Source organism: Cydia pomonella, unplaced genomic scaffold (assembly GCF_033807575.1).
Source record: "Cydia pomonella isolate Wapato2018A unplaced genomic scaffold, ilCydPomo1 PGA_scaffold_167, whole genome shotgun sequence".
NCBI classification, from domain to species: domain Eukaryota; kingdom Metazoa; phylum Arthropoda; class Insecta; order Lepidoptera; family Tortricidae; genus Cydia; species Cydia pomonella.
Genome location: NW_026907809.1, coordinates 322595 through 341333, shown reverse-complemented (window position 1 = coordinate 341333; position 18739 = coordinate 322595). Strand labels below are relative to the sequence as shown.

The 18739-nt window shown below is 36.9% G+C and overlaps 1 protein-coding gene across 1 annotated transcript; it reads right to left on the bottom strand.

Annotated features, from left to right (window-relative positions):
• Positions 1–1344: 1344 nt before the first annotated feature.
• Positions 1345–14039, bottom strand: LOC133533458 (cyclin-A2-like). The gene is made up of 8 exons (XM_061872443.1): positions 13640–14039; positions 13282–13571; positions 12640–12862; positions 11391–11614; positions 10738–10942; positions 9814–9963; positions 4102–4256; positions 1345–3597 (listed from the first exon to the last, which is right to left on the bottom strand). Exons 1-8 carry the CDS (start codon positions 13784–13786, stop codon positions 3492–3494), a joined length of 1500 nt encoding a protein of 499 aa, XP_061728427.1. The 5' UTR covers positions 13787–14039; the 3' UTR covers positions 1345–3491.
• Between the last annotated feature and the right edge of the window lie 4700 nt (positions 14040–18739).

The following is an 18739-nucleotide window of genomic DNA, read 5'->3' as shown; positions in this document are numbered from 1 at the left end:
CTTTCGTTTTATTTATCGCCCGATTGACTCTGAATTGGTATCGATTAGGTTAGTAATTACATAAAGATGGAATATGTAAAGCACTGAAGGTAATTTCGCACAGTAAAACAACATAACTAATATTTGCGTGGAAAACGATAAGTAATTTTATATGATGCGTTACATTCTAGGACGCGTTACACGCGGCGCACGCGCTCTCCAAATAGATTTGACCGTAGCTTGTCTAGCACATCATTAAGCCGGCGACGTATAAACAACTCTACTGCAGGTCGAATAAAGTTTACAATTTATTCATTGGTAAACAGCCACTAAATAGCTGCGGAAGGAAATGATTCCTCAACGTCGCTGCCCGCACCTGGGCCGTCACGACCGCTAGCAGATTAATACATTCGTGATTTTCAACAAATTCGTTGATAATTGGCAGTATAGGTTGGATTGCCTTTTTTTAGGGTTCCGTAGCCAAATGGCAAAAAACGGAACCCTTATAGATTCGTCATGTCCGTCTGTCTGTCCGATTATGTCACAGCCACTTTTTTCCGAAACTATAAGAGCTATACTGTTAAAACTTGGTAAGTAGATGTATTCTATGAACCGCATTAAGATGTTTACACAAAAATAGAAAAAAAACAATAAATTTTGGGGGTTCCCCATACTTAGAACTGAAACTCAAAAAATCTTTTTTCATCAAACCCATACGTGTGGGGTATGACTGTGGATAGGTCTTTAAAAATGATATTGAGGTTTCTAATATCATTTTTTTTCTAAACTGAATAGTTTGCGCGAGAGACACTTCCAAAGTGGAAAAATGTGTGTCCCCCCCCCCCCCCCCCGTAACTTCTAAAATAACAGAATGAAAAATCAAAAAAAATATATGATATACATTGCCATGCAAACTTCCACCGAAAATTGGTTTGAACGAGATCTAGTAAGTAGTTTTTTTTTAATACGTCATAAAATTAAAAAAAAAAAAATTTTTTTCATCAGACCCATACGTGTGGGGTATCTATGGATAGGTCTTCAAAAATGATATTTAGGTTTCTAATATCATTTTTTTCTAAACTGAATAGTTTGCGCGAGAGACACTTCCAAAGTGAAAAAAAGTGTGCCCCCCCCCTGTAACTTCTAAAATAACGGAATGAAAAATCTAAAAAAAATATATGATATACATTACCATGCAAACTTCCAACGAAAATTGGTTTGAACCAGATCTAGTAAGTAGTTTTTTTAATACGTCATAAATGGTACGGAACCCTTCAATGGCGAGTCCGACTCGCACTTGGCCGCTTTTTTAATTTGGAAAATTAATTTACTGTATTTAAATTGTGGAAGTAAAACACATTTGAGTATTTCAAAATATCAATATATATTATCAATATACTCATAGGTACTTACCCTCCTTAGTGTAAAACTCGAGCAAAATTGCGATTATATTATATTAAATTACATTATAAACTAATTAGCAATATTAAACATACCTTAAGTCTCAAAAATAATAATTTACTAACAAACATTTAGGTTTGAACTGTAACTCGCGGTTTCATAGTATTTTGGCATAATAATTCAGTACCCCTAGTGTAAATTTGTTCGATAGCGTGACGTGACGTAGGCGTTTGCGTTTAGTCTCATTTTGTATGGGATTTTGAGTTTCCAAAACGTCACGCTAGGCACGCTGTTTCTAAATCATATCATATCATTTATTCCATTGAATCATGTCCATTTGTACATTTTGGTCTTAAATAATATCCCGTGCGAAATGAGACTTAACGCAAACGCGTACGTCACGTTACGCTATCGAATAAATTTACACTAGAGGTTCAGATTGCAAGTGTTGAACATGTTATGAGTCTATGTTGTGTTCCGAGTATGTCTTCTTAATTAACCAAAGTAGTACTTGAGGACTAGTTTCGTTAATTGAAGACACAAATGTTGAGCTTAAAACCCAAATAAACGGAAGCTGATGTTAGAATGGAAGAATTACACATAAATGAACGCGGAAAAATTGTGGAAAACTGTAAAATAGATGAACACAAAAGTATTACAAAATAAAAATTATAACACTTAAAATTAAATCTGTACAATGTGATCTTAGCTATTTCGTGCATCTAAAGGTACTACAAAGCGTAGCAGAGTACTACTCACGGCGCACCTTACATATGAATGTTACATTTTAGCACAAACCAACAGTAGTCTTCATTTGAATTTCCATAGGAAACTGTTAATACTAGAACTATCAAACCAATTCACACATTCAATATATAGAGAACTGAAACGTTAGCTTCAATACGAGTACTTGTATAATATTTGTAAATGCAAGTTTACTGGGTCACTCTCAAGTCACAAGTCAGTCATATTTTATCTAAATCTATAGCGAAGAGCGTGTATTACAAAACCCGCGCTCCACATGGAGTCTTAGTATAGTTACTTGCCAGGTACTGAAGGATATGCAATACTTTATAGCTTGTCACTTCCGTAGAAATTGGTCCCAAGCGCTTTTCTAGATCTGGAAGTACGTGTCTTGGGAACTTTGGTGCGCGCCATTATGACCCCGGGACCGACGAAATTGTACTACTAACACCTATGAGAGTTATACAATTTCATACAAACTCGGCGAAGACAACATCAAAATATAAAAAAATGATATTCACATGATAGGAATTGATACCATTAAATTAACATGATTACATGCACATAAAGTGTAGACAAAATAACATATGCCAGTATCTTACGAATGTAGGAACATCTATTTAGAAACACCAGATTTGTATGAAATGTTAGCCCACTCTAAATTTAATTAACAGGCAGTACATTTAAAACTTTCGACTCTTCGTTACGACTACGTGGAACGCAAACCGTTTTCCGTTTAATTAAGAAGCAAAGGGACGACAGTTAGCGCGTAATAATCTGAGGAAGATTCGAAAGTGTCTTCGTAGCAGTAACGTACTAAGTCGAAAGTGGCCAATGTCACCTTGCTAATATTTTTAGACTGTTTTTCAACTTTTTTTACTGGAGCAAACTATGTAGTGTTATATTTTTATGCGATGAGGATTACCCCTTAATCACGGACCAAGCGCGTTCTGGACACTAAACCTCGATGGGATTTAATTATAATATTCTTTTTATTAAATACCCATATTAAATATCGCTTCAACATTCGTTTTTAAATGTTTTCCAAGACGGAACCTCGAAACGCGCATGCCGCTTTCCGGTCACCACGGACACCGCTCTAGATAAATAGGAATTTTAAATAAGGAGAACTAATTTAGCGCCGTAGTCTGCACCGGACAAGAGGTCCATCTCCGTTAACAAGAATTGTTTAACTCACAAATTAATTTAGGTAAAATGGACCAGGCCCGGCAGCCGGCGGACCGGGTAGACTCCCGCCGTCACAGTATAGTTTTATGCTAAAAACTACACCTGTCAGTTTGCTCCAATGAAAACGTAGACCAGTGGCAGCGGGGCGGACGACGTCAGCTTGAGACGGTGAGGGCGGGCTAGCTCGAGCGGGAGCTGTCCCGCGAGGCGGCGGCGGCGGCGGGCGGCACGTACGGCGCCACCGCGCACAGCGGCCGCGCCGCTATCGCCGACACGCCGTCGAACCTGCGAGAAAGGATAAGTATGCGTGTATTTGTAACGGCGCCACGGTGGACTAAAAATCGGCCTCCATAGAAATTGGTCTTAAATTGTTTTTTTTTTTCTTGGAATAGCCTTTGTTGTGTATTATTATGTCCCAAAATGAATCTTAGTTAATTTGGATGGGAAAATAACTAACTATAATTTGTTTTTCAAAAATATGCTATGAAGCGTATCAAAAAATAAGATTTACATGCTTTGAAAATAACTAATTATTTCTGATTTGTTGATATTATCAGAATCTTATGTTAGAAATCTTTCGGAATTTCACAGGAAAGTTTCATTTTGGAATTGGAAAATTTAAGTCCTGATAAAAAATGTGTAGGGTCCGAGGGTCCGATATTTTTTTTGTGGAAATTTAGAAGTTTTGGAAACCATCCGACGGCACATCGCACATCAATGGTAAAAAATACAGTCTCAGGAAAAAAAAAGGTACAACTGATGGTACAGCAAGTGTATGGTGATACTGACTTGTTGGTCTTGTACTTGTCGACGATGGCCTGGTAGGGCTGGCGCGGCGCGTGCGCGTGCGAGCGCGCCAGCTCGCGCAGGCAGGGCGCCAGCTCGGCGGCGCTGTAGCCGGCGCACGCCGCCAGCGCCGCGGGCCACGCCGCCGACAAGCACTCCTGCGCACGACATTCATACCCATACATACCACTATACTACATTGTAGGAGAGGCCGGAAAACCACTCAAAGATGGACGTCTGAGTTTGGGTGCAGACACGTTAGTTGAGGCCCTCAAATAATACGAGTCCATCTATAGCGTTTCCGGCCGAGGCATTACTTAGTGCATTTCACGACTACTGCGAGGAAATAAGAAAACATGTGCATAACTATAAGTACTTTAATAGAAATTAATATCTATATTTGCGTAAGGACAATTGTTGAAAGAAAGCGATGTATTTTTGCCAGGAACATTTATATTTTCTTCACTAGAAGAACTCATTTTTATAGCGTAGGTACGTGTTTCTTGTATTTTTAGGCAAACACAATTTAAACTATTAAATTCAGTAAGTATTTTCCGATCCCGCCCTTTTTATTTACTTTTCTTATCACTTTTAAGAGGCGTTGTTCTAAACTTAGAAGCATGTTTGCTAAAAAACACAAAAGTAAAAACGCCTTAAGCGTGAACTGAATGGTTTTGACGTTTCTTTTTTTAAACAAGTAATTGGTCCTATAAATAACCTAATTTTATTTTTGAAGGAAAAAGTTGCGCCAAAAAAAGACCTTTTACTCGCACCAATGACAGATGAAAATAACAATGAAACATTGTAGTAGTGGTGGTTCAGGTGCTACAGCCTATCCACTATGTGCACGACTGTCACGCAACCTAGCGTCCGCAAGTATAGGGGAAAATGTCAATGCACTACATCTTATAAGAGTACTCCAAATCTAAAAACTACTGAACAAATTTTCATACGACTTTCATCTATCAATAGTGATTCTTGAGGAAGGTTTAGGTATATAACTTAAGGTTTTGTGTAAATTGTTTGAAATATAAATAAAATAATAAATAAATATAAATAAATAAATATTATAGGACATTATTACACAAATTGACTAAGTCCCACAGTAAGCTCAATAAGGCTTGTGTTGAGGGTACTTAGACAATGATATATATAATATATAAATATTTATAAATACTTAAATACATAGAAAATACCCATGACTCAGGAACAAATATCCATGCTCACCACACGAATAAATGCCCTTACCAGGATTTGAACCCGGGACCATCAGCTTCGTAAATTTTAAACTAAAAATTGATGACAAAATCGTAGATTCCAGTTTAGATGTAGCAACAGAATTTGAAAAATTCTTCACCGAGGTACCAGCTTCCACAACTAAGAACTTAAATTCATCACCCTCGTCTGCCGTTACACTGTTAGAAGAGAATGTCCCAGAATGTACTAGAAACCTTAATTTTGAACATGTGAGTGCCTCAGATATATATTAAAGGCGTTTAAATCAATTAATGTAAAAAAAACTAGTGACCTTTGGGGAGTCTCCGTTCATACTGTCAAATCCTTAATAGAAGTTGTAGCGCCTGACCTGGTAGTTATATTTAATAACAGTGTTGACTGCGGTGAGTTTCCTGATCTAATGAAACATAGTAAAGTCACTCCTTTATTTAAATCAGGTAGCACATCCGACCCCACTAACTTTAGACCGATATCAGTGTTACCAACATTCAGCAAAATTTTTGAAAAAATAGTTTTGAGTCAGTTATTGAAACATTTTAACATTAATAATCTAATGCACAACAAACAATTTGGTTTTACACGGGGTCGCTCAACAACCGACGCTTTTCCGACGACGCAACCGATCTTCGATGCCTGGGAGGAGTCACAGGATGCTTTAGGTATCTTCTGTGACTTATCTAAGGCCTTCGATTGCGTCTGTCATGAAACATTGATCAGGAAACTGCACTATTATGGAGTAAGAGGCTCGGCACTGAATTTCATAAAGTCTTACTTACACGGTAGAATACAAAGGGTTGATGTGAGTGGACAGCGATCACCGGGGTCATTGGTCTCTATGGGTGTACCGCAGGGATCAATATTGGGGCCGTTCCTGTTCCTTATCTACATTAATGACCTGCCTTACCTTGTAAAGACCCACCATGACATAGTATTGTTTGCAGACGATACCTCACTTATTTTCAAAGTCAAACGACAGCAACAAGCTTGCAGTGATGTAAACAATGCTATTTCTAAAGTAGTAAATTGGTTTAATGTTAATAATTTATTGTTAAATGAGAAAAAGACTAAGTGCATTAAGTTTGTTACAAGTCACATAAGGAATGAGCAAACAGGTGTCATTGTCAAGGATGAGGAATTGGAACTAGTAGATGCACAGTTTTTCTTGGTATAACTTTAGATTCTAAACTACAATGGGGTCCCCATATTGCTAATCTCTCGAATAGACTGAGTTCTGCAGCTTTTGCAGTGAGCAAGATCCGTCAGTTAACAGACGTGAAAACAGCTCGATTAGTTTACTTTAGTTACTTTCATAGCATTATGTCATATGGTATTTTACTATGGGGTAGTGCTTCAGAGATAAATACCATTTTTGTTCTGCAGAAGAGGGCTATTCGTGCAATATATAAAATGTACCATAGAGACACACTTAGAGATAAGTTTAAGGACATTAACATAATGACAGTGCACTGTCAATATATTTATGAGAATATTCTGTATGTACATAAAAACATTGCCAGTTTTAAGAAAAACTGTGAAATACATAATATTAATACTAGAAATAAGCATAAGCTCGCAGTGCCCTTCACTAGGCTCCATAAAATTAAGAAATCATTCATGGGTAATTGTGTAAGATTTTACAATAAACTTCCTAATATTATAACTGAATTGTCTGTTAGTAAATTTAAAAATTATGTAAAACGTAAGCTTATCTCTAAAGCCTATTATAGCACACAAGACTACATGAATGATGAAACACCGTGGGATTAAGTGTGATTGTAAAGAATGAATTATTTATTGTTATGTTATTAATGATGAAATTGATAATTCAATGTATATATATACCGTATTTTTTGACATTTAGATTTTATTCTAGAAAGGTTCTAGACTAGTATTTTTATACAATTTTGATGTTTGACGATCTTTTTGTGAAATTCTTATTATTAAGTTTACCATATCTATAATAGTTCAATGTTTTTTTTAGAACAATAATAACTGCATCAATAAATTGCTCTGATATTTAGATTAAGATGATATTTGTAAAATTTGACGATTTAAAAGTGCTTGTTGCTAGGCCTATTTGAATAAAGAATATTTTGACTTGACTTGACTTGACGTAGGCAGGGTCACTACCCACTAGACCAAACCGGTCGTCAAACATATAACGTCAAAAATATAACGATGTTGTCGGAAAAAATCACGCTGGCTATGAGCTTTAATCGAATACGCTGCCTAATCCGTTTGAGCTATAACAACACAATGTATGGGTGGGGTTGTCTATCTTTCATGGGTCTACAAAAAAGTCCGTGATGTTGAATGTCCATCTTTTAAGGATAACTTACTATACCCATTCTTAACTTCTAGAAAAAAATCACATAATATGTGGCATTTGCATAGCTACTTACATTAAGCATTTCATACAGGTTACAATGTTTGATCTCTTACACCATACAATTTAAAGACTATTTCAGGAGTAATCGTAAATTAAAGTTTCATTTCGAGCCATATAACTTGTACGAAATGTTAAGACGCTATCCGCAGTTAGTTCTTTCCCCTCTCCTGGCAAGAGGGGGGGAGAATTGGCCCTACCCACTAAACCCACTCCGGCGTTTCACCCACTTTGCCGTTTATGAGGGCGCACTGGGATCGATGACATTCCACCACGGCGCCCTCCGGACCACCTTATGCCCTGGGGTCGCTTTACTAACCCCCACCATGCACTTCGCACGGTCCCAATTGCCTACTTTCCAGCTTGGTTTTAGACCATCAATGGCCACATTCCCGAAAAGTGGCGTGAAAAATAAATAGAACAACCATTACAAAGTACACCCATGGACTAATTTAGTGGAATTCAAAAAAGATAATAGGGATGTTCACTGTATATCATAAATCATTTCACACCATGAATGAAATAAAGCACCAGAACTAATAGAGAAACAATTTCTATTTTATAAATCGTATAACTTTCCGTTTTCTTTTTTCGAGGTGTGCAATACAGAGTTATGTATTGCAATAGTGTTTTACTACCCACCACCACTATGTAAATACATAAATAATAATAATTCAACCTATATACGTCCCACTGCTGGGCACAGGCCTCCTCTCATATGCGAGAGGGCTCGGGCTATAGTCCCCATGCTAGCCCAATACGGATTGGGGACTTCACATACACCTTTGAATTTCTTCGCAAATGTATGCAGGTTTCCTCACGATGTTTTCCTTCACCGAAAAGCTAGTGGTAAATATCAAATGATATTTCGTACATAACTTCCAAAAAACTCATTGGTACGAGCCAGGATTTGACGCGACCTCCGGATTGAAAGTCGGACGTCATATCCCCTCGCCCACCACCGCTTTCAAGTACATAAAATACTAGCAAATTACGCTTTCAAATACTAGCAAATTACGTCACGGTCAGTCCTATACGATTAGGTTTAGGCATTTATAGTTTTTTTTGTTTGTTGTTAAATTTTTGATTATTAAGTGCAATTTTATAGTAACTAAAAAAAATTACCTATTAATTATTACTGAACTCACCTACGACTTCTATGAATCTGATTTGTAATAAAGCAAAAACTCAAATAATATGGTGTTTTTTGAAACTTTCAAAATTTCTCGAGATACTCGAGTAACTCGAAAAATCCTGGTCGCGAATTCCCGTGCCTCGAGAAATAAAAAAGGTCGAGAAACCAGAAACTGTAACGTAACAGTAACACAAGTAGAGGTAAACAACGCCTTATTAACGTCACAGCCCTAAAACCACTTGAGCTACGTTCAGGTCTGGCTTTTTTACTTCATGTGCATCAATAACTTAAACACAACTGATAACACAGTCAAGGCATAAATTCAAAGAAAGCCTAAATTTTCATCGAAACTGAAATGTTTCCAAACGCTCTCTTAGTACTGAGATGACGTAATACGACAAGAATAAAAAATAAAAATTTGAAACAAAAAGAAATCGAATACGAGGAAAGCAAAACTTATTAAAAACACGACTAAGTATGAACTTGAAGTATTTCTTGAGGTAACTTGCACTGAACAATTTTATTGAGATAAAAGGGTCGTTATTTATGGTCTCTCGAGTTCAATATCAGAATGGAAACTATAGTAAAATCCATTGTAAACCTTCTTCTTCCTCGCGTTGTCCCGGCATTTTTGTCACTACTTATGGGAGCGTGGGGTCGGCTTGACAACTAATCCCCAGAAATGGCGTAGGTACTAGTTTTTACGAAAGCGACTGCCATCTGACCTTCCAACCCAGAGGAGGGTAAACAAAGGCGCTTTTAAGCGTTTGGCAATTTTATCCCTAATAGCCGGGTCCACACAGAGCGAGCATAAGCGCGAGGCAATTTCCTCGCGCTCAAACCGGCCAGTGTAGACGTGCCTCGGCCGAGGCGGCGCACTCAGGCGAGGAAAACGCGCGCGCCGCCCATTTATCATAGTTGACAGTATAGTTATATAATATGAGCACAATAAACTCACGCTGTGAATAGTATCGGTGTCGTCGCCGGGCTTGTCGCAGCGGCGGCAGTGCAGGCAGTGGCGCGCCGTGGCCAGCGCCGCGGCCGCGATCACGGACGGCTTGTACTGCAGGTACGGGTCCGCCTCCAGCAGCGACAGCTCCGCGATGTACTGCAGACAATACTTGCTCTAAATATATTTTCCTTGTATCAGTAGGCATAGCACAGGAACGCTGTGATCTCGCCACCTTATTTAAACGGCACACGAACCTGTCTTGCGAATTTAGTTACCAGTTTTGCCAGTTCAGCCGACTGATAAAATACCGCAATATAATGAAACTCGTATGCGAGTTCACGCACCGTCTAAATGAGCCTCTAAATATACCTCTTGCGCCGAATGATGGTCCCTATGACAGTTCCTTCAAGTCTCATTGGCTTTGGCTTAACGCTTGACTCGCGCGAGGTATAATACTGTTATAAAAATACGGGTATTCATGTGCTAAGCCCACTAGTACCATTAAATCTCTACTAAAGTTATGGAATCCTCTAATATGAACCTAGTTTGAGTCCCAGGCCCAAGGATAAGATAATTTTTATTGTGGAAATCATTTTACGCAAAAGCTAGTGCAAGTTGCAGTGTTTGTAATATTCATAGGTATTTATTCCTTCAATTAAGCTTATGTCGAAGAAGAGAAAAAAATTATGTGTATGTTTGTGAACATTTTTAGTATATGCGAAGATTAACAATAAAGTAATGCGAAGCAAACTAATGATTTTTCTAATAATTTCCACGATCTACATGTTAAGCTTCAAAATTGTAAAAGTATACAATACAATAAAACCGTTAAGGTATAATATAGCTAAGTATACAATAAAATACAACAAATATAATTCAGAAATTAAAAGGAATTAGGCAATCAAAATGATGCAAATAATGTGGACTTACAGCCGCCAAATGGAAGGTCTTCTTGGGCAGCTGGTTGGAGATGCAGTAGTGCGAGAGGAAGGCGAGCGACGTGGGCGTGGACAGGTCGAAGGAGAGCACCTTCAGGATGAGGTGCTCCATGCGCAGCACCTCGCGCTTCGTGTACGTGTCGTCCGTGATGTACACGAATTCTGACACTTCCGGCGGGTACACTTCCTCGTATTTCCTACAGATGTAACAGTAATGTCACCAAACAGGACAGCAATGTACCACATGTGCCAACAAGATTAAGTTAATTTTCAAGTACTTGTTGGTTGTTATAAGAGCCATTCGTTTGCGTGCCCTTGGTCGCAAAGTGTCTTTTTATTCGATTTCTGTGTCACCCATAATCTCATTATTATTCACATCATCTCTCACGATCCAACCATCATTTATGGCAGAAACTACTTGCTGACAACAATGTAGCCTTGCCTAAACTAAGAAAATGAAAAATAACTAAAGTTCCATGTCAGTTTGTAAATTTATACTATTTAACATAAAATACAGGTCATCACAGAGAAATGCTTACTCAAATTGAATTTTATGAGCACTATAGATAACCTTTGATACTTATTGCTCTAAATTCTTTTGCCAACCTTCTTACAGTTTGAGGTGACCTGAACTAAACTACTTACGCCGCAATATAAGTGGCCGCCGTACCGACGAGTTGCAGTTTCGTGCGAACCACACTCATGTAGGACAGGAACCGATCGACGTAGGAAACCGCAAGGTGTAGAGTCTCACTCTGCTGGCCGTATTCATCACACACTTCCACAAGCCAGTCAACCAGCACTGAACGCATCACATAGGTGATGTCTGGTTGTTTTCGCATGTAGCCTGGTTTTGCTCTGTGCTTTACCTGGGAAAATTATAAATAGAGATTTATGTGTTTTCTTGCAATAGTTGTTTAATATCTTTTACAAAGCTTCAACCTAGAGACAGTGACATGAAGGCAGTGAATACATGTTGTTAATGGAACTTGGCCACATATCATATTTTGGTGTATTCCCATTTGTCTCTCTGACGTGACCACCGCCGTACATGAGGTGGTGACAAATGGGACTGATTTATATGATGCACCTATTTCCACCTGGTGGCAAACAGTTTCTTCACTTATTATAGATAGTGCCCAACCGAAGTTTCGGTTTCAGTTTTGGCAGGTTTGGTTTCGCCCTAAAAACTGCCAAACCTCCCGGCTGCACTCAAACTTTTGTCTAAATATTCTAATAAATATGAACTCACGTGGGGTTATCTTACAAAAGTTACTTCATTGGTCAGTGTCAACTAGGAAAGTGGTGTACCTATAGATAAAATAATTTCGATCATAGATATGAGTAGATTAAAATAATGTGCTTTTTAAATACATCAAATTGATATTTTAATGTCTTGGGAGGTAGTAAATAATGTAAATATTAATAAACATTTAATCTGAATCTGAAGATACGTTAGAATTTGTATTTTTGAAGTAACAAATGATGTCAGCTCAAATAAATAAAATAAATGTTTATTCAAAAATTAAACCTTAAAACTAAATCACACCTTTCGCCAAACCAGAGTATGGTTTGTTGGCAGACGAGGCTCGTAATAACATTAGATAAAGGTTCTTTATCTATTAGATAATAGCTGTTAATATTAATAGCAATAAGTGACATAAGCTGTTTTTTTTTCTCATTGAGCACTAAAAATAACACATTTACAAATAGAATATTTAGACTGGCTTGGCTGTTTATACAATACAACCATTACCCTAAAAAAAGTAATTGATACTTTGGAATCACTACAAGTAATATAATTTGAAGTCCCACAGGACCTATCATAGACAGTATAAGTCTGGAAATAGTACCTTGCATACTGTAATGTTTTATGTACTTCAAATAAACTTACCTCAATTTCTCTCATGTATTCATAAATATCCTGCCGATACTCCACAACATGAAAGAACATCTCTCTATCTGTCTGTGCAGTAGTTGTATCTTCCTCATCATCTTCAAGAGTAACTTCAAGAATGTTGCTCTCATTCTTGGATATTGACATTGATGAAAGGATACTGGCATCTCCAACAGACATGGGTGATTCCACCACATCTTTCTTCTCTTGCAACGGCAGTCTAACAAATTGAAGAACCAAATTCATTATTACCTTTTAAGAATATAAAGCAACTACAAACTTTAAACAAGTGCACATGATTCAGAAGAAAATCATACAATAAAAAGATTTACATTTGCCTCGAGTCAGCAGTTATCTAAGTAATGATGAATATGTATATTATTTAAGCAATACAAGCACTTTTTTACTAATGTAAACTACATAATACTATAAGCCAAATACATGTCAGTAGATTTGACAAGGTCATCAGTTCTGCATCAAGGAGTAATTAGCCTCACAGAGGTGAAATGGCTTGTTCAAGGTGGTAAATTTAGCAAAAGGTCTATATTAAAGAGGTTAGGGTGTGGTTCCAACCTAAGTCATTTTTAAAATATGAATTACAAGTGTGTAAGGAAATGAGGTTATGTTTACAAACCCTACCTCTTTGGAGGTGCTTCAGTAGGCCGATCTGACTGCTTCTCAACCTGAGAGCAAAGGGCGCGCACATTTTCTGCAGCGCTGATGAAGAAACTCTCTTTTTTGGTGTCCTTGGCAACGAAGGGCTTGAAAGTTGGCTCGCGTTTCTTGACTTCCACCTCCGAAGGTTTGTCTTCATAGACGCTGAAGGCGCGAAATTGCGCCACAGGGGGTACAATATTCTTTTCATTTTTAATTTGACGCACTGTCCGTGTCTCATCTTGGACTTTGCAAGGTCCATTTGTCAATCCGGCCTGAAATAGGGATAAATTAGCAAAAATCACACCCGATGGCCTGTTTAAAGACTGATAATCGTACTTACCAATTTGATATTCCGGTTCTGATTGCAGGCGAAATGACTGAGGTCGCCGAGAGCACGCCGCTGAGCCGCCGAAAATACATCGGCATTTTCTTTTCTGGTCGCCAGAGAAGCATTTTCTTGATCTTCGTGAATTCTGAATGATGCCATTGTCCCCGCTTCTTCCGTAAACAACTATTGACGATTGATCAGATCCGGCTAAACGCGAGCCGTTAACGGAAATAATGGCAAGTAAAACGGAAATGCGTAATTCCTTTTTCTAAGGGCACATATTTATTGAAATATTGCGTGTAGACTAGACAATGTGCCGTATAAATTCAAAATCACCCTCGAAATTGTTATCCAGCGTCAACGGACAACACACATTTTGGTAGTTTCAGCTGTTGCGTTTACGACGTTCTATTGTCTATGTTTTTTCAAATTTCGACCAATGAAAAAGCTAGGCTCGTCTATGGTATTTTAATCTACATTTAATGGTGCATACACACCAATTCAACGAACGCCAACGAAGGTTTTTGGGTGGATTTTCAAGATATTTTCATCACTATAAAATCACTATACAATTTTTTTAAATGTGTAATTTAACACGAATCAAGCTATCTAAAGTAATAGGTGGCTGTATTTTGAGTATACTAAAGGTATTTATCCAATCATATTATGTTGTAATTTTGTTGTTTTTTAGTAAACTTTTGAAACAGCTATAATCATTCAAAACTATATATATATATATATATATATTGATTAAATAGCTGAGAATATAATGAGTGTTATGTAAGTTGTAAAATTCCTACTTTTAATGCATGTCATAAGTTACAAAATATTTGTTATTTGCCTGATGACTACCCAATAGTACAGTCCGCGCCACCACTTAAATAGCCTCACCCACAAATTTATTTTTAAATCAAGGTCCTTAAAAACAAATGCCGGTTTGATTTCGTAAATAAAATTTAATAGTCGATTACTACAGTGTTTTATTACAAAATCTAGACGTTTAATAATAATTAATGAAAATTATACACTTAAGTATGAAAATAGGGTGAGTCACTTAATAGCCACAGTAAAATAAAATCCAAAAGAAAAATATGGTTTAATTAACGTTTAATATTTTGTGTACATTCCATTATTCTTAATCACGTCAAAAATTCGATTATGAATTGATTTATATAATTTTTGAATCTAATTACGGTCCAAATTATTCCAAACATTATGTATTTCTTGTATGAGATCTACGCTGCTATTAAAACTGCGTCCACGGACAAACCATTGGCGAGCTATATAGCCCTAAACATTTTCGATGACCAATCTTAAAGTTGAATTTTATTTTGTTGAAACCAAGTTTTTGTTTTATGTGACACATCTCTTGTTGGACATTTGAAAGGACATTTTCTTGTTGAAATATTCACTTATTTTTTTAAGAACTTTACGAATGTGTTTTATCTTCCCTTCCAGTAGGTTTACATACATTTTAGAAGATTGGTGTCCCTTAATTATAGAAATATTAATGATACCGTGATAAGAAATTGCACCCACACCATAACTGAACCACCTCCTGAATGACGACGTGATAATTTTTTTTATATTTTTTTCAAATCGTGAAAATAATATGAATACCCATCTGGCCCATCTAAATTAAACTTTTTCTCGTCACTGAAAACAACATTATACCACTGATTTATCCAGGACATATGTATTCTGGTTCTGGCAAATAATGATCGGAACTTTTGATGATAATAACGCAAAAGAGGTTTACTTCTCATTTTTCTCTGTGTAAGGTATGATGATGATGAATTTATTATCCATCGCACCGTAGTCAGTGAAGCCTGGTGTTTACGCATGGAGATATTATCTAATAAGTCCGTGTGTTTACGCCATTCGTAATTTGTCGTACTGTCTTCGATGCTATACGCAAAACAAGACGGGATTCACGTGACAAAGTTGCAAATTTTGTTCTGCTTTTATAATTTTTTCCATAATTTTCTTTATTTTTGACATAGCTATTAATACTTTTAGGGCTACGACCAATTATAATCGCAATTTCGAGATTATTTACTTTTTAATTCAAATAAATTTTTACTTTTTTCTATTTCTAGGTCAGATAATTTAAAGCCACGGCTCAAGTTAAAAAATAATTGTAATATCACTACACAAACAATATATATGTAATACGCAACGTTGGTGCAATGAAATGATCCCTAGAAATTAAAACAAAGAAATGCCACTACTGTTTAAATGGACTGAGGCTATTCATGTGGAGCGGGTAGATGACGTACTCGTTACCGTGCGCGGTGCGTCGTATGCAGGCTTGTGTCGGTTTGTAATAGATACTGCGTTATGTAATTAAAATATGTTACATTATTTGCATATAAGAATAAAAAAATATAAAAATATGGGGTGAGGCTATTCAAGTGGCGCGGACTGTATCTTATACCTTTAAACGAGCAATTCTTGTATATATATTTATATATATATTTCTGTGATCTCGGAAACTGCTCTAAAGATTTCGCTGAAATTTGGTATATGGGGGTTTTTGGGGGTATAAAATCTATCTAGATTAGTCTTATGTTTGGGAAAACGCGTGTTTTCGAGTTTTCATGCGTTTTTCTTTCGACGCAGAATATGGTCGCTAATTTCGTGTTGCCGGCCACTGTCCGTGTGGTCCAGCGGGTTAAGACGCGGACTGCTAAACGAGTGTTACGGGTTCGAATCTCGCCCGGTGATTACTAACTTTTGTTTTTTTTATATGTTCAAGTTTATATATATATATTTTAATTTTTATTGTTTTAGACAAGTTTAATTTAGTAAAAAAATGACCTATGTAATAAGAGAAATTGACAATAGATGGCGTTACTCTGTGACAAGTGCTGTAAGGTTAAAATCGATTGTAAATAATAATAATTGTCAGTTCACATTTTACTTTTTAAGTTTATGTAGATTATCACCTATACACCATCATATTACAATAAATAGTTATAACCGAGCAAAGCTCGGTCACCCAGGTACTAATTAATTAATTGCTGTAATTATATACATTATTAATGTAAAAAAACATAATGCTAGCACGATAGTAAGCCAACACCATAGCCTATGATCGCTTACAACTTAATAGATGTTACGTGTCTAAGTAAAATGTTTTAAATGCTTTAAAACCTGGACCAAAATATATTAGTGTGTTGATATATTTTAGCATACAATTTCAGACATACGATTATAAAAAACAAAACAACATATTTTATGTTCTAAGTGAACTAAACTAAAGATTGAAGAAATGGACCCGGTCAATAAACGAAAGCTCAGTTGAAGCTATTGAAGTGACAGAGTGTAGTGACTTTATATAAAAAATATTAGATTTAAACTAACAAACATAAAGAAACAAAAACACAAAGGGTGGAGTAACGACGATTTGTTTTTGTAAAAGCCACGCAGCGGATTCGGTTCGGCACACGAATGATTAGGTGGATTTCAAAATCCACCGAAAAGTTGTCTTGGTCTTTATAAAAAACTTAGTAGGTTTTGCGTGTTGCAACTTTTTAACTTGTTTTTAAAAACTTTCATCTTAATGTTCCTTCCATTCACATATCCAATAACTTAACATTTTTTTTTTTACATATCGGTGCCTAAAACTCCAACAAAGGCCGGCGAAATACGTTTGCGTTCGACGGCTTGGTGTGTACGCACCTTTAGTCAACTCAACTAAAACTACTTCAAACTGAAAACTGGAAAAAAAAGCGCGGGAAACGTGAAACGCGGCGGTCTAGTTTTTTGTTTCTCGTACATTATTTTTATTGTAATATCAGGAAATCGGCAATTTGTATATAATTTTTCACATATTTTGTATATATTCTTTTATTTGTATATATAATTAGTGGATTTCTTCATAGTTGGTAAGTTTTTTCTAGTAAATTTTCTATGGGGGACGACGATCCTCCTGATCCTGGAGGTGGAAACCTCCAGGTCGGATGTAATGTGACCGTTGATTCGGCAATGGATACTGACACTTCTGTGGGTAGCAGGAGTGAACGTAAAAGAAATAAAGTACAAAAAAGATGCAAAAATTGCAATAAAAAAAGAAGGAAAAATAATGGCGGGGAATATTCGTGCGATTGCCAGGAAAACATACAAAACTCCCAAGCTCTTTCGAGTTCTAGCACGCAGCCTACCATAATCCCCTCTGACAATTTAAATACAAATATAAACAATAGCGCTATTAGCACCAAGGTTGGTAGGAACTTATTTTCAAATTCAGATGTTGCACCCTTTATGGTTCACGTCCAACTCAAACAGACTGAAGCAAGCTCATCTCTGCACCCGGTATCTTTTGGGAAATTCCTCGTCAAAAAGGCCTTCAGAAACATTATTAACGGAAGTGTTAAGCGCATTGGCAGAACTCGCATAGCAATGTCATTCTCAAATTATTTAGATGCAAATTTATTTGTAACTGACCCGTGTCTCGAGTTAGAGAATCTTACTGCATACATACCGTCTTTTTCTGTGACCCGTATGGGTTTGGTTCGCGGCATTCCTGCACAGTGGTCGGATGAAGAAATTTTGTCAAACATTTCCGTGCCCATTGGGTGTGGAAATGTTCTTAAAGTGCGGCGCTTAAACCATAGAGTTACGGTTAATGGTTCTGTTTCGTGGCAACCCTCTGAAACAGTTGTTTTAACTTTTGATGGCCAAGTTTTACCAAAACGGGTATTTTCGTGCTACAACTCACTGACTGTTGAATTGTATATTTTCCCCACAATTCAGTGTTATAATTGCACTAAATTCGGACACACCAAAACTAATTGCAGATCAAAACCAAAGTGTTTTAAGTGTGGTCAAATGCATTCCGGTCATACCTGTTCAGTGGAGGAAGAAGATGCCATTTGCTGCTTATGCAATGGTTTTCATTTCGCCACGAACAGGGCTTGCCCGGAGCATAAGAGACAGAAGGATATTAAAATAACTATGGCCAATAATTGTATTTCCTACGGCGAAGCTGTCAAACTACATCCTGCAGTTTCTAAATCATTCGCCGATGTCCTTCTGACACAACCACAGTTACAGTCCCAGCCAAATTTACATCACAGAGTCCATAATTCAGCCCCGAGCACAACCATG